Genomic DNA, 16,549 nt, shown 5'->3' on the forward strand with positions numbered 1-16,549 from the left:
GGAGAAGGTTTCATCTTTTACTCTATCCTAGGTGTAACCACCAGGATTTTACTGACTCCAGAATGGTGTCAGGGCAGTTTTAATAATGCCCTTTAGCACTGAGAGAAAGTAGGAAAACACTGTGTGCTGGATAGTGTCTCAACCAGGAAGTCATCGTCCTAAGTTGTAACGTATATGTCTACCTTATGGTAGACTGCTGCAAGCTGAATAACCAGTGGGATGTGGTGGCATTGTCTGTTGGGGAGCCCTAACAGAGATATGTTCAAGGTCCAGCTCCACTAGGGGTTTTACGTCATAATTCTCCTACAGGTTTCCTGCGCAATGAGGATAGAGAGGGACTTCGAAAGTCTTCTAGTGGGGAATAGGGGTTAGGGCTGGCTGCGTCAAAAAGGACTGTAGTGACCCCTGTGGGGAACCTAGAGGAGGTGAAGGAGGCAGAGGCAGTTTAGGTGGAAGAGGAGGAGGAGGAGGAGAATAAATGGATTTAGGAGAAAGTGGAGGGCTGGTATCCCTGTATTTGAACACTTTAGTAGGTAGAGGGTGTGGAGGGGTATCCGGTTGTGAAATGTCCTTGAAGGCGAGCCTCCTCCTCTTGAGCAAAGTCTGTCAAGGGATAGCAGAGATCCTGCTGGTTAAGGGATGGATAATGATCCGTCTTTCCCTTTCATCAATCTCCTGCTGAAGCTTTTCAAGGATTGGCTTCTTGGAGTGTTTGGCTGTGGATGGCAGTGTCCTGGCCAACACTGGTTTCGGAACCGACTGAGCCTTTGGCTTAGATGTGTGATTGGGCTTTTCAGGGCCGAGGTGTCTCTTCAAACTCAAAGACCAATGGGGGTTACGGTTCTTGGCTGAATCTCAGCTTTGCTTTGACGCCTTGCTTCAAGGCTGACCAGAGTTCAAGGTCATCTGCGGACCTGGAGGCAGTGGTGGTTTATGCATAGAGCTTGAGGCCTGACCTCTTTCAACCATGTTGAAGGAGGAAGCACAGGCACTTTATCTTTGGTTAGCAGGAGTAAACTGCAGAGTTCTAAAGACAGCAAAACATATAGGCCAAAATTCTGGGGTGCGCTTCTAGCAAAAGATGGTAATTTTTTACACACATATCACCGGTGACAAACAGTTAACAAGTCAAGCAGACATTAATAGTCTTGTCAGGCATGGCCTCTAGAATGTCATGGTAACATGGAAAGTGTCCTCTCTTATAGATCCTTGAGGATATTGTTGGATTTTTTTTTTGAAGTGTGCTAACTATTTCATCATTAGCTAGGGTAGGGTTTATAGTGATGTTGGCCAGTTGGCACTTTCTTAAGATAAGCTGCACTACATGGTTCTGAGTTCTTTTCAGATGCTTTTGCCTAGCAGACTGGAGTAGATGGCCATACAGTAAACCAATCTGGATGTCGCAACAACATGGAATAGGATGAACCAATGTTGGAGGGTGTTACTGGGTACTGCTATGTGCAGGGGTGCCACTTAACTCCAAATGGTGCAAGATACCTATGACCCCATTGTTATCCTGTGGCACAAGGGCTAGGACATATGATAGTTTAACTAGACCAATCCCTTATAACTAGCAATGAAGAAATCTTTTTACCACTTTGAGCAACCAGAACCTCAATTTTGGAGTATATGTGATGGAAATAAGCAGCCCTAGGAAGGAAGTCCTTTTGGTAATCCCAGAATGCAAAGGCATACATTTTCATTCAGAACAGTCATACCTTACCTCCTTCCACCACACGGATCTTGTCTTACCTTCAGGTGTGCCCTTTAAGCAGTTGGTGCTCAATCCAGCGTTATCTGAGTGCTTTTTAAAGCCTGCACATAATGCACATTAAAATCCTTCAGGGAACAAGACTTTCTGTTGCTTTCACTAGAGAAGAACAGTCAGTTGGACCGGTGGCAGATCAGCCTCTGTCACAGAGTATCTGCTAAACCAAGAGGAAAAGTGGCTATCCCTGCTCTGGCTCTACAACATTCCAGGTCACCCTCTGAGCCACGTTTTTGGTTTGTAAATAATTTTTAGTCCGAAAGCCTCCCTTAGAACATGTATCATTAAAATGCCTTTTTTCTTCCTTAGGTCTGCACCCTCTATGGCTCTGGAGGACTGGGGTATGCAGCAAAGCATTTTGACAGAATAATGTTTCCGTTAAGTGTTGTCAATAAAGTTTATGTCACAAATGTTTTTAAAGGACTTTCTTCATAAACCTTCAAAGGGTCATAAGAGGGTGCAGTGCAATCATAAGGATTTTTTGGGGGCTGTTCAGAACCACTTTGAGTTTCATTATACATTTACTACTCATTCAAGCCTGCAAAATAGGTATTTGCTAGGCCTTAAATTCCTCAAGATGACACTGGGTAGACAGAGACAGAGTCTGAGATAAAGGCAGACAGTCACAGGAGAAGAGGGGGAGATAAAGTTGAAGTAATGAGAAAGAATAATTTTCTAAGAGAGCTCCATGGAAGATTGGGGCCATGGACATGCTTTAACACGTACCCGAAGGGGTGAGGAAGCTACAAATCTTTCATGTGACAAGACCGATACAAAATATTTAAAAATTGCAACCAGCTGTACACTTTTCTCCCTGAAGGAATAACAGTATGTCAAACCTTAGTTGCCAGGCCTAAAGAGATTAATAAATTAAAGATGACAGATTTAACAGCATATGTCCTTCTACAACTACTGGGATCAGGCAAAGGCCAAAGATAGTCAATGGAAATTAAATTAACTAATATGCCCGTGTTGGAAAACTAGGTTTGGAACTAAATAACCTTCCATTATGATTTTAATTCACAACTTATACGTTAACTTAAGACTGGGGTCTTTAAAACGTATTGATGCGAAGCCCTTTCTCCCGCTCCAGCAAAACCATACCGTTATCAACTCCCAGAATTTCGATTGCGTAAGTGTCATTCATAACAAATCTTGTGTCCTCGCGATCCAGGTTACCGTTTCCTGTCAGGATGCCAGTTTCAGAATCCACGGCCAACCATTTGGCAGGGTCCTTACCCAAGATGTATCTAAACAGAAAATGGACAGATTTAATCGTTTGACAACAACCCAGGTAACATAAGAAGAGTATTACCTAAAATCAATTTAACATTACCAGCCAATTGTAAAGTATGAGTTGAATATAGTTGGAAAATACTCTGTTTTGTTCATTTATCAATTCTGGATGCCACATATTTAGGTATCATATCACTAGGGTGACCTTAAACTGTTTAGTGTTTTTTTAAGCGGCCGAGTGTTTGTAGGAAAATCCCAGACTTCTGGGCGTTATAAAACTCAAGTCTCAACAAAAGGATGCTCAATAAACTGAAGTATCATGTGAACCAAGACGCAGACCCAAAGCTTTTTTGTGAATCATAACAGTACTTCAAATGCACCAATGACAGACCTTCAAACAGTTATGTTATGTAAACTATGCAATGGGGAACGTGGCCTGGCAAGATGGACAGGTAAAAGTGCTTTCCCGTAGCACCGGGAAGGAGATTGAAATCCTGCGACATCCTGGGGGTTTTCTCACCTGCACTAGTGTAAAGTGAAGGAAAAGGAAGGAGGAACAGAAGAGCAAGATACTTGTAGATTTGAATTTACTTTATTGTAGCAAACAGCGACACCACAGGAGTGTGTCTCTCATCAACGTAATGTACAGAGCGCCAATGACTGTTACCAGCATTCGTACTTCGTTGAGGAGAATAGAAGCACTAGGAAATCACTCTCAAATGTATACATGTTTATACCAGCGCATGCCACACTGGAATAGAAGTACATAAAATCATGAACATAAATAAAACACTACAAAGGATAGGACTACCAACATAACAAGCATCATAACATCATCCCCCTCCTATTAAAGTAAACACAATATGCATACAAAGAACTTTCTGAAGCCTGAGAATAATTAACATTAGAGACATGACCTGGATACAACTAAGGAGGTATTAACTGGAAACTTAATACATATAAAAATCTCTGAACCTAGATGATAAAGAACAATTATAATATGTCCTGTATACACCAGAGGACGCATCTCCACTCACTTCACCTTGCTGATGACACCCATCTTGTTGAGACATTGATTCATTAGGTTGTAAGGTACTAAGTCAATTGTAAGAAGGAACCATATGAGAATTAGCTTGAGAGGAGGCTAAGGTGGCCCAACCGGTCAGGAAATCCCAACGGATCAGGAAGAACCGCAGGAGAACCGGCAGACCTTCGGTGTCGCAGACGGAGGCGGAGAGGCAGGCGGCCCTACAGGCGGTGGTGGACTTATCCAGGACCACCAGAAGTCAATCCGGGAAAGGCACGGACACAGAGGAACCGGGCACGGGCTCGGAGACGGGACAATCGGAATTTGGTGGAGCCCGGGGCCCTATTGTGACGCCACAGACTTCGGAAGAGATACTTGAGGCGTGTTGAACTGAACTAGTGGCGTGGACTCGCTGGTCGGACACCGGGGCACTGGGCCCATGGCAGTGGAATGCTGTTACTTGAGGTTTTGGGGCGTATTGATGTGGGGATTGTGGGGTGGAGTGCGCAGGGTTGATTTGCTTTGAGAATCTATCGCACCGAGCCGCGCCTTACTGGCCCCTAAGGTCACCGCAGTGGAGACTGCGGCCATTACTGCCTTTCTTTGAGAGGTGGTTGGGAGTGTTGGTTTGGATGGGGGTACTTCCAGTTGCGGGGGGGCCTGACCTGGGGGGTGGGAGTTGCGAGCGGTTGGGGTTGCTCGGGGGGTAGTTGTTGTTGGAGGGGTTTGGCTTCCTGTTTGGAGAGGGTGGGTGGGTTGGCCCGTGGTCGCGGGACACGTGAAGACATTGTTCCTTGTCGTATGGTCCGGTTGTGTGGGAGGGGATGGCTAGTAATGGGGCATTGAAATGTGTGTCCTGGAATGTGAGGGGCATGCAATCCATGACGCGAAGGCATAAAGTTCAGGCGTACCTCAAGCGTAGAGGGGTTCATGTAGCGTTTCTACAAGAGACACATCTCAATAAGCAAGAAGGGGCTGCTCTGCAGAGACGCTGGAGGGGGCAGCTGTTTTACACGACATTCTCAGCCTTTGCAAGGGGGACATTGATCTGGGTAAGGGCGGTGGTCCCCTTCCAGGTGACAAAAACATTGGTGGACCCGGAAGGCAGGTATGTGGCGGTGGAAGGGAGGCTGAGAGGCAGGGTGATATCTTTCTGCAATGTATACGCCCCTAATGTAGATTTGCCCGCATTCTTGTCTACGATCTCGGGCAAACTGGCGGGTTATTTGGCAGGACCTGTTCTCTTGGGGGGAGATTTCAACTCGGTCGCGGATGTGTTATTGGATAGATCCCATCCCCCACTGAGCGCGTCCCCAGTGCATAGAGTCGCCAAGCGTAGGTTGGAATGGCAGGAGAGCTGGGCCCTTACAGATGCATGGAGGGCGTTGCACCCCACTACTAGGGACTATTCTTTTCACTCACACCTGCATGATTTGCATGTAAGGCTAGACGCGTTTCTTTGTTCGGCATGCGTGCTCCCTGCGGTGGGTGGGGCGGAATACTTGGCCAGGACGATATCGGACCACAACCCCTTGTTGATCTCTCTGAACTGGATGGTAGCGACTAACTGCGTGCCAACATGGCGCCTGCAACCTGACACCCTGGATGATCTGTTGTTCAGGGAGGCTCTGGGAGACCGCATTGAGAGTTACTTTGAGGAGAACAGTGGTTCGGCCTCCACGAGGGCGGTAGAATGGGATGCGTTTAAGGTGGTGGTGCGGGGGCATTGTATTGGACACACGGCTGGGGCTCGCAAGACTTTGATAGACGATTTGGGTAAGGCTGAAACACGGCTGAGGGAACTGGAGAAGAGTCGCCCGAATCACCCAGAATTGCAGGAGGGGCTTAGTGGGGCGCGGGAGGGGCTGGCTGTAGAGTTGGAACGGCTGCGCAGCTTTGACCATAAGGCATACTTGACGAGGGCGCATGCGGAGGGCGACAAGGCGGGGTCTATGCTGGCATGGCTCGCTAACCCAGTCAGGAGGGGCATGCCGATCATGCTGATTCAGGAGATAGGGGAGGAGCCCTGCCATACTCAACCCGGGATCCTGAATAAGTTTCGTACTTATTACGAGGGGCTCTATGAGAGTGGTGAAACAGGAGGGGCAGATGAGCTAGGAGAGTTCTTAGACGGCTTGCAACTGCCAAAGGTGGAGGACTCAGAGGCAGAAGAGTTGGGTCGGCCCATCACACTCGGAGAGATAGGGTGTGCAGTAAAGCAAATGGCCAGGAACAAGACCCCGGGACTTGACAGGCTCCCGATCGAATTCTACAGCAAATATATAGAGCGCCTTGCCCCTCGGCTGCGCGAAGTCTACAATGAAGCGCAAACGAAGGGCCGGCTCCCGAGCTCTATGAGTGAGGCCCTCATGATCCCGCTCTTAAAACCGGGCAGAGAGGGTGCGGCTTTGTCCTCGTACCGTCCGTTGTCCATGCTGACGACGGACTACAAGATCCTTAGTAAAATCCTTGCTAACAGACTGCTGGTGCATATGACGAGCCTTGTTCATAAGGACCAGTGTGGTTTTATTCCGACACGCAACACTACCCATAATATTCGTAGACTGACGAGACTGATGGGGGCGGACTGGCCGATTGCCGATTCCCCATTTGTCCTTTCCATAGACATCGAGAAGGCCTTTGACAGCCTCGAGTGGGGATACCTGTATGAGGTGATGCGACGCTTCGGACTGGGGGACGGATACATAAACTGGACCAAGGTCCTGTACACTGACGCGGTAGCAAGAGTTCGAGTGGGCACTCTGATCTCGAAGCAATACCCGGTCAGGCGTGGCACCAGGCAGGGATGTTCCCTATCTCCACTCTTGTTCGCCTTGGCGATGGAACCCTTCGCTGCGGAGGCCAGGCTAGGCTGCCACTATGCTGGATTATCATTTAGGGGCAGGCCGCATTTCATTTCTTTGTATGCAGATGACCTGCTGATGTTTCTGGCCAATGCGGGCCCTGAGCTCGAAGGAGCGCGGCGGCTACTAGGGCGGTTCGGCCGGTTGTCGGGCCTGAGGGTTAACTGGCCTAAATCCTGCCTGTTCCCCCTGAGATCAGGAGAACCGTGCCCACTCACCGCGCAAGAACTTAGATGGGAGCCGCGATGTCTGCATTATCTGGGGGTCTATGTTTATCATACCCCAGCTGATTTGTTGGAAGGTAACATCACCCGTTGTATTAACGCCCTACGGGGGTCCATGGACTTTTGGTCGACTCTGCCGTTATCCCTGGCTGGTAGGATTTCCCTGCTCAAAATGGTGGCCCTACCCAGGCTTTTGTATTATTTTAGGACACTCCCGGTGTGGATCCCGAGCTCTATCTTTAAACGCCTGAGGTCCTTGATCATAGCGTTCTTATGGGGCACGGGAAGGAGGCGCATAGCGCTCGACACCCTGCTGCGCCCCAAGGACGAGGGAGGAATGGCGGTGCCGGATTTTGAAGGGTACTACCTGGCTGCACAGTTGCAGATTTTTACCCAGGAGGTGGCGAGAGTGTATAGAGGCCCTGAGGACGCCAGAGGAGAAGGCACCCCGCGGCATGTTTTGGCATACATCGCGCTACACCAGAAGCTCCGGGTGGGAGACCTGACGGTCGAGGAGCAGACGTTCCGGCTTTGCTGGGACCGGGCCCGTAAACGGGCGGGAGTCCGCCTTATGTATGCCCCTGAAATCCCGTTAGGGATGGTCACGGCCCTCCCACATGGAGGGGACTGGTCTCGCTTGCTAGGCTGGGAGGAGGCGGGGATACAAATGTTGGGTGATCTTTATGAGGATGGGGTGTTGCTGCCGTTCCAAGATTTGCAGGAGCGTTTCGACTTGCCGAGGGGCGACTATTTGTTACATGCAGCGGTCACAGGCGCTATGCAGGCCCATTGGGGGGAAGGGTTGCAGGAGCCGGGCACCTCTATGGCCTGTCAATACGCGATGATGGCAGCGGGGACCTTTAAGGCGGTCACTTGCTTGTACTCTAGAATGCAGCGGGAGGCCTTGCAGCCATTGACGGCCCTGAAGACCAAGTGGGAGCTGGACCTTCAAGTGGAGATACCCGACACGACCTGGGGCCAGTTGCTAAGGCGAGCACGGAAGAGCTCTAGAAACGCCAGGTTTCAATTAATCCACTTTTATGTGATTCACAGGGCATACCTTACACCTGGGAAGATACAACAGTATTTTGGGGTAGACAACGCTGCTTGCCCCAGATGTAATACTGTAGGGGCAGACCTGGGTCACATGCTGTGGGACTGTCCTTCTCTAGGAGAATACTGGCAGGAAGTTGGGCGAGCCCTTAACAGCGCGACAGACAGGGATGTCCAGTACACTAAGGCGGTTAGTATCCTCCATTGGTTCCCGCACACGCCTAGGAATAAGACCACTAGCAAATTTATAGACTTGGGACTTATTCTGGCCAAGCGAGAGATTACGAGGAACTGGAAGTCGAGAGTGGGGCCCACATATAAAAGATGGTATGGGGAATGCCTGAGGTGGGCTGCATGTGAAAGTACCCTGAGGTACCAGATGGCCTGGAGGATGAACGATGAGAAGGCTCTGGAGAGGGCTACTGCATGGGAAGTGATGGTGCAGGCGCTCCGGGATATGGACGCTGAGGAGCTGGAGGGCGGGAGTGAGTTGGATGGAGCAGGCCCTGTCACTATGCAGGAGAACACACCTTAGCGAAAATCGATTCCTCCTACAACACACACCAGACACTTTTACACTGATGTTCGACGCAGAGCGACCACGGGGGGGGGGAGGGTAGGAAGCTGGAATTGGCGGGCTGTTGGGGAACCAAAATTGGGGGAGGGGGAGGGGTGAAAACCACAAAAGCAACCCAGCAATATTTGCCGACTGATACTGTCAGACACTGCCGCCCACACCAGAAGGAGGGTGGACTTCCCAGAGAAGAACGAACTAGATCATAATAATCTTGTACACGGTGTATTTACATTGCTGATTATTCTGTCTGTACAATTATATTGGTGATGCAATAAAAATGATGTTAAAAAAAAAAATGAGAATTAGCTTGATTATTTACAGACCTATTTGAAACATCATCAGATAAAATCTCCAAATAAAAGTGCTAAAAATTCAAGTTATCTTCAACATATATTCTTAGAAGTGAGAATTTTAGACGCCTGCTCAGGAGACAATTTGACAACCACCCTCTTATTCCACCACCCTTTTTTATCCAAAAAGAGTGATCCCTTGGCAGTCTTGAGGATTTGTACAGGTAGGGACAATTTTGACGCACCCTTTTTTACCCTGATAGGATTTTTTACCATGACCCAATCACCAACTTGAAAATCATGTGAAACATTGCTGTATGTTGAGTCAAGTTGCTTTTTCTGTATATTTTGTTGAGTTAAGATATTTATTTCATACTTTCTTTGTCTCTACAAGCTAAACATGACTCATCTTTCTTTTTTAACACCTTTATCCAACCAGGACACAAGTTACTATTGGGATCTCTTTTCCTAAGAAGTCTAAAGGGAGAAATCCCTGCTGTAGAATGAGGAGTGATGATGCAAGACCAAATTTTCTTTTAAGAAAATCATCTACTGGCAAATTGCAAGCCAAAGCAGATTGTATTCCTTCCTTTATGAACATATTCATTCTTTCAATAAGGCCGTTAGATGAAAGAGAATACAAAGCAACGCTTAGGTGCTTTATATCATGACACCTGAGGAAGTCCTGCATAGACCCAAAAATAAAATGTGCGGCATTCTCTGTAACTATTTCTTTTGGATATCCTTCAGAGCTAAAAACTCTGGACAAGAAATGAATTACAGACAAAGTACTGGGCGCATTACAGAACTCAAATTCAACCCATTTAGAAAAATAGTATATTAGAACAATAATATACCGCTTATCAACAAGAAGTAAAGCAAAGGGGCCAGCAAAATCAAGGGCTAGTTTTGACCATGCATCTTCCAGAATGGGCACGCAACGTAAAGGAGTCTTAACAGTTTTCCAATGTTTGTCAGAGACTAGACATGTTTGGCAGTAACCTATCCATTGTGATACATGTTTATCCAAGGCAGGCAACCAAAAATGCTCTTTTAATTTCCTAGAAGTACCTCCTAACCTAAATGACCTGCATGTGCTGTCTGAAAAATTTTCAAATGAAGGGAAAAAGGAGGAATAGACTAATCTGCACGCGTGAGAATGCCATTTACAATAGAAAGATCATCTGACACCTGAACAAAAGACCTTAAAGGAACAGGCAAAGAATGTTCTTTAGGTCAACCGGAGACTACCATGTTCTTTACAGCCTGAAGAACACTATCTTGAGCCAGTCACTGAAGCTGACCAAGGTTGTAGAACCAAACATGTCTTCAATAGAAGAAACAACACATTCAAAGTCATCAAATGTTGAATCTGAGCAACTGTCCTCCACAGGTAATCTTGGGAGACAATAAGCGCTGACATTGCGTCCACCAGGAACGTACTTCATCACAAAATTGTGTTCATGTAAAAGTGATAGTATGCTGACCAATCTAGAAGAGGCTTTGCCTGTGCCATTCCTGTTTAGTAAATTAAGTAACGGTTTATGATCAGAATATAAATCAAAGAGTGTACCCCAAATAAATGTCTTACATTTCTCAACAGCCCAGGAACATGCAAGAGCCTCTCTTTCTATAATAAAAATTTGATTCTGCAAGCGTTAATGATCTGGAGGCAAAACCTACAGTGTGCTCCTTCCCACCAATCCATTGACATAGTATGGCTCCTAAGCCATATTGGCTGGCATCTACAGAAATTGATTTTTTTTTACTTGGAGCAAAAGATGAAAGAGCATTGGCCTATATAATTAATTTTTTCAATAGGTCATACACGTGTACTTCTTGACTCCAAACAAAACTTGATTTAAAAAAAAATGAACGTAATGGTTGTACAACCTGAGCATACCCTGCAATGAATCTAGAGTAATACTCTGTCATACCCAAAAATTACTTCAAAGCGTCCTTATCTTTTGGAATTGGAACTTCAGAGATGGCTTGCGTAAGTGACAACTTTGGTTTAATACCAGATGCAGAGATGGTGTGACCCAAATATTTTATAGACTTTGAGAAGAGTTTGCATTTGTCACTGCCTATTGTGACTCCCACATCCTTAAATTTGTTCAGAACTTTCCTTAAAGTAACCATGTGCTCATCTTTGATTTTAGAAAAAATCAAAACATCATCCTGGTATGCTTGCAGAGAGTCAATTACCTTTAGAATATGGTCCAGAATTGGTATGCTCCAAAAGGAGTCCCGAAAGTAGTCAAATCAGTGGAACAGGTAGAAAGGGGAATCTGCTGATATGCTGAACGGAGATCTAACAGCGTGAAAAACAAGGAGCCACTGATACCAGCTACAAGGTCTTGTATTTTGGGAAAAGGATGACAGTCCATTAAAATGCTCGTGTTAAGAGAGCATAGATCTGCCCACAAACACATATTTCCATCTTTTTTTCTAACAAATTACAATGGGACTGACCCACTCAGATGAATCTGTGGTCACAATGATGCCTTCAGAGACCAATTTATCAAGTAACTTTTTGAGATCTTTCCTGACGCTCAAAGGAGTTGATCTTGGCTTGTGCGAAATGGGTGCTGCATTAGGTTTCAATTTAATTACATGTTAAAATTGAGATCTTTTACCTATAGTTGTACTAAAAACTTCAGGAAACTCCATAATATTTTTTTGAACATCCTTATCCACACATTCTGTGATAATAGGGACAGATACATCATTAATTTGTACAGGGTTGTCTGAACCAGGAACCAGTTTGGGGTCCATTCTAGCCAAATCTTGCCAACCTACTACAATATTCTTACCTTTTATGGCAACATACATTTTGGTGTAAATCTTTCTCCCTAAACAAGTTACATTTTCATAGAAGAATCCAAGCATTTCAATTTCTTTGTCTCCGTATGCCTTTGGAATTATATCTGTGCTCTCTAGAGATGTACGAAAAGCCAAGTGTTCTTTAAACAAAACATCTGAAATGACCGTGACTAGAGCCCGAGTCTGCCATCATGTCAATATCAAGATCACCCACAATAACCTGACAAGTAGGATCTTTAACTCTATTAGGCATGACTGGGTGAGAATCAGTATCAATAGACAGAATAACTCTTTCCAGATCAGTTTGTAAAGAAATATCAATATCACTAACATTATAATTAGTAGAATCCTGGGTGTGAACAGAATTGACTTGAACTATCTTTTTGCTTCTTCAGGCTGACTGAAAGTGACCAATCTTGTTGCATTTTGCACATCTTTTGCCGAAGGCAGAGCATATAGTGCTGTTGCCAAGATGAAACCTAGAACCACAACTGTAACATATAGGGGCCCATTAGGATGTCGGGCGGAGGCACCACCGCGGTGCTGGTGGGGCAGAAAAATGCCTTTTTCCGCCCGGGAGCAGCGGAACTCACGTCCGCCATATTAGTATAGTTAAACATAGGTAATTTCCCGTCCGCCGAAGAGCACAGCGCACCGCCATCAAAGTGCGCCCGCCACCGTGGTGGTGGGAGCCAATCGAGACCCACCGCCGTGCCGAATGACGTCCGCCCCGCTCGACAAATTAGGATGGCCCAATCAAGCTGACGCACGCAGTGGAGACACTGCCCAGTCTGAGCAGGCGGAAACTCGACAGCGGAGCAAGATAGGCGAGACCCGGTCCTGAACGCATTGAACCCAGCCCTCCATATGCATCCGGTGATGTTCCTCCTACAACACTATCGTCAGATGGGCCGCGGCGGACGACGACGCAGGTACGCAACTACACAAATGCAACACACAACACACAGGCCGACACAGGGTACAATCATCACACAGACACCCTGCTGGGGGTCACAACACATCCACAAGGGCTCCCACACATCACCCACCTGACAACAAGGCACCCCTCAGCATCCGGGACACACATCGACCACCAACCAGCAGCAACCTCCCGGTCCAGGTCACGTCACCGTCGCGGTCAACACATGCGCACTATGCAGAAGGCAGGGCCACTCCAAGGCATGGGCAGGGCACAAACACCATAGGGACACACCACCCCCAAACACACAGCAACAAACCCCATCAAGTCACAGGCCAGGTGCCCATCCCGTGCACCCCCATGCACACCAACAAGCACTGCAACACCAAGCACAATACACACCCTGCACCACACAGCACGCTACCAGGGAGACAGCCACTGCAGGAGTGAATGACAAGGAACACACAACACCACTGCCACACACACTGAAGGCTCACAATCCTTGCCAGCACATACACACACAAACAAACACACACCCTGGGTGTAGCCACAAACACAACACACACACAGGGATGCCTCAACACATGCCTGCACAAGAACAACACACAAACACCACAGGAACACATACTGAACTCTAACAGAAACAGACATACCCTGTCTGCAAAACTGGGGAAAAGCAATGGGAGCACAGACACAATAGGAGTACACAACGTCATCACTCAGGAACAAAGCACACACACCATAACACAAATCATCACACAAGAACTGCATCTGGACAAACCCACACTGCCACATCAAACCTACCACAGAGGCACATGAAACCCAATACAACAAACACCACAAGACCTCAGGGGATGCACATCAGCCAAAGGCAAGGCCACATACACACAGCACTGCATGCACAACAAGCAGTGTGTGCATAACAAGCACAACAGCCACACACACACATGAATGACACAACCATCACACACACCACAAATCAGCACTGCACAAATACAACAGCACACCTAGGAACTGAATCAATACCACAGCCAACACACACACATCCCACACAACAACCATACATGCACCACTCTGGGATACAAGAGCCAAGCCATCTCCACCAGAGCACTGGGCAGCCCACACAGCTGAAGTGCACATGACCACTACAGATTCACTAATAGCACAAGGACAGCACACATAAACCATTGGGGCAATGTTCAGAGTGGAACAACACTTATGGCCCAAGAACTGCACCACAAAGCACAAGCTCACAAACGAAGTGATGGGGAGGCACACACACACATGGAAACCAAGGTGACAGCTGACATCAAAGTGAAATACCCAGCATGTCAGTAGCAGACATGTAAGCGGTGCCCCACACACAAATAGAGGGAGGGAAGACCCACAATGGCCAGACACAAGTGGCACACATAGGGGATGGCTTTACACCACACTCACCATGCCATACAGGATGAGAAAAACCACCATGTGCCTGCAATGCATGACAAACACAAACAAAATGGCAGTGGGGAGCAGCAGGGCCACACAGTCTACACAAACACACCCAAGACATATTGAGGATCAAACAAACACAACACTGATGTGAAACTCTCACACTTTGCACACTTCTAACTTACCAACACAACAAGGAGGAGTCACACACAACAGCATGGACACACCAACACACAGCACAGTGCACTACAAACAGCTCACACAAGTGCATACAATCTTATACACAGGGCAAGACAAAACAAACAACAGGCACACAACTCCTGGGTGACACATGTGTGTCTCGCACAATACAGGGGCACACACACATCCACTACAAACTTACAACCTGCACACTGCACTCCTCTGCTACACCCAAGACCAAGCATCTCATGTAGGCCATGGTACCAAGACTAAGGGCCAACACAAGATGATCATACACATATACGTCTGGGCACACATAAAGGAATCCACATACATACATCATGACATATCCCAGCCTGCTTCCAAACCTATGCACAGCACCACACCCTGTGCTGGCAGTGTCCCCCAACCTGACATGTGAACAGTGTAGCCAAAAATAGCAAATCACTAAGAAGATAACTGCATGGCAGGTAAAATAGCCATCGCAGATTACACCTTTATCAGGGTCAGAATGGACTGAAAACCCTGTCACACCTGTATAAAAATCTGATGCCTGCAAATAGCCTTGCAATATAGAAGTGATACATAGAGCACAGTGTTAGAACCGGCTGTCTCTAGTTGGCAGAGGTATGCACTTCTGACAAATAGGGACACACCTTTTCTAGTCAGGGCAAGGGGACCACCCACCTAGATAACCCCTGCTCACCCCCTTGGTAGCTTGGCAGAGCAGACAGGCTTATCCCAGAGGCTGTTGGTTAAGCATTTATGACCACATACAGTAATAAAGTGAATACACTACAAATGGACACGACACAGTAGTATTATAAAAATAAGGATTTTTATATAAGGCTTAGCACAAGACCAAATAACGACAAACATATACCACAGTCTTAATAAATACTCTTGGAAGGGAAAAATAATAGTTCAAATGTAGTTTCTTCTTAGCACAAAGTCTTTAGTATCAAAAGCAACTCTTCTTCTTTAAAACACAGTTCTTGGCAACAATATAACCCACACTGGAGTCACACGACGTCGAGGCAAAGTTAATCCAAAGGGTTCGGCGTCGACCGCGAGGAGCGCTACGTCGAGCTCGGAGTCACACGGACCCCCACAACACAGTACCTTGGAAAAGCGAAGCACACGATGATCAGCGGCGTCGAGATGTCTGGCGTCGCGTCTTCGGCGTCGATCCGGCCTCGGAGTCTGGGCGACCTGCAGCGGCGTCGATCGATGTCGGGCAGGAGCAGCGCTCATGAGGTGAAGCAGGATACGTCGTCGTCGTCGATGATGTTGCAAGAGTGAGCAGCGCTCACGGCGTCGAGAGGGCTCGAAGTCGATGCGATCAGCAGCGGTGCAGACACGGGGTCACTTGGAGCTGGAGCCGAACTCGCTACTCACTGGCGTTGCTGCTGGCGTTGATCGGGCCCGGCGGCCGGCGTCAAGGAAGCGGGACACTGGAGCCGTTACTCACGATGTCGAGCTGGATTCGGCGGCGTCCGTCGGCGTCGAGATTGCTGGTTTCTTTCAGAGGTGCTGGATTCACAAGTTCCAGCAACAAGCAATTTTAGCAAATGATGAAGTCCTTTAGCCCTGTGACTTCAGCAGGAGACTGGCACTCTTCCAGTCCTTCGAGATTTTCTTAGCAAAGTTTGAGAGTACGCACACAGTTCCTCTCTCCTGGTTCCTTGGCAAAAATAAAGAAGCACATGCAGGATCCCCCCCAGCAAACAGCACACTGGCAGAAGGGGTAGGCAAGTCCTTGGATCAGCAGGCTTTTTGTCCTTGGGTTTCAGGGTTCCTTGTCAGAAGTGATCTAAAGTCTTGGTTCAGGGGTCCTTCTCTTATACCCCTTTTTGGCTTTGATCCCTTTGTCCATGCAGGGGAATTTCCCAACATCCTGGGTTTGTTGTGGGTATAGCCACCTGGCCTATTCACTGTGCAGGGCAGAGTCCTCAGCCGCCCAGTAGGAGGTGGAGCCAGTATTGTCACTGGCAGGAGCAGAGCTATCAGCCTCCCGGTAGGAGGTGGGGCCAGGATCGTCCCTGGCAGGCACAGAGCCATCAGTCGACTGGCAGGAGGTGGAGCCAGCATTGTATCAGGCAGGGCAGGCTATCAGAAGCTACTCTCCCCCTACTCTCAATGCAAATGTCC

At 47.5% G+C, this 16,549-nt stretch overlaps 1 protein-coding gene across 1 annotated transcript in view; it reads right to left on the bottom strand.

Annotated features, from left to right (window-relative positions):
- Positions 1-16,549, bottom strand: part of LOC147677879 (blastomere cadherin-like) — a 702,536-nt gene that overhangs the window by 206,026 nt on the left and 479,961 nt on the right. The window contains exon 11 of the mRNA XM_086945594.1: positions 2,873-3,018. Coding sequence (XP_086801720.1) covers positions 2,873-3,018 — 146 coding nt within the window. The remainder of the gene's footprint in view (positions 1-2,872; positions 3,019-16,549) is intronic.

This window comes from Lissotriton vulgaris, chromosome 12 (genome assembly GCF_964263255.1).
Source record: "Lissotriton vulgaris chromosome 12, aLisVul1.2, whole genome shotgun sequence".
Taxonomy (NCBI): domain Eukaryota; kingdom Metazoa; phylum Chordata; class Amphibia; order Caudata; family Salamandridae; genus Lissotriton; species Lissotriton vulgaris.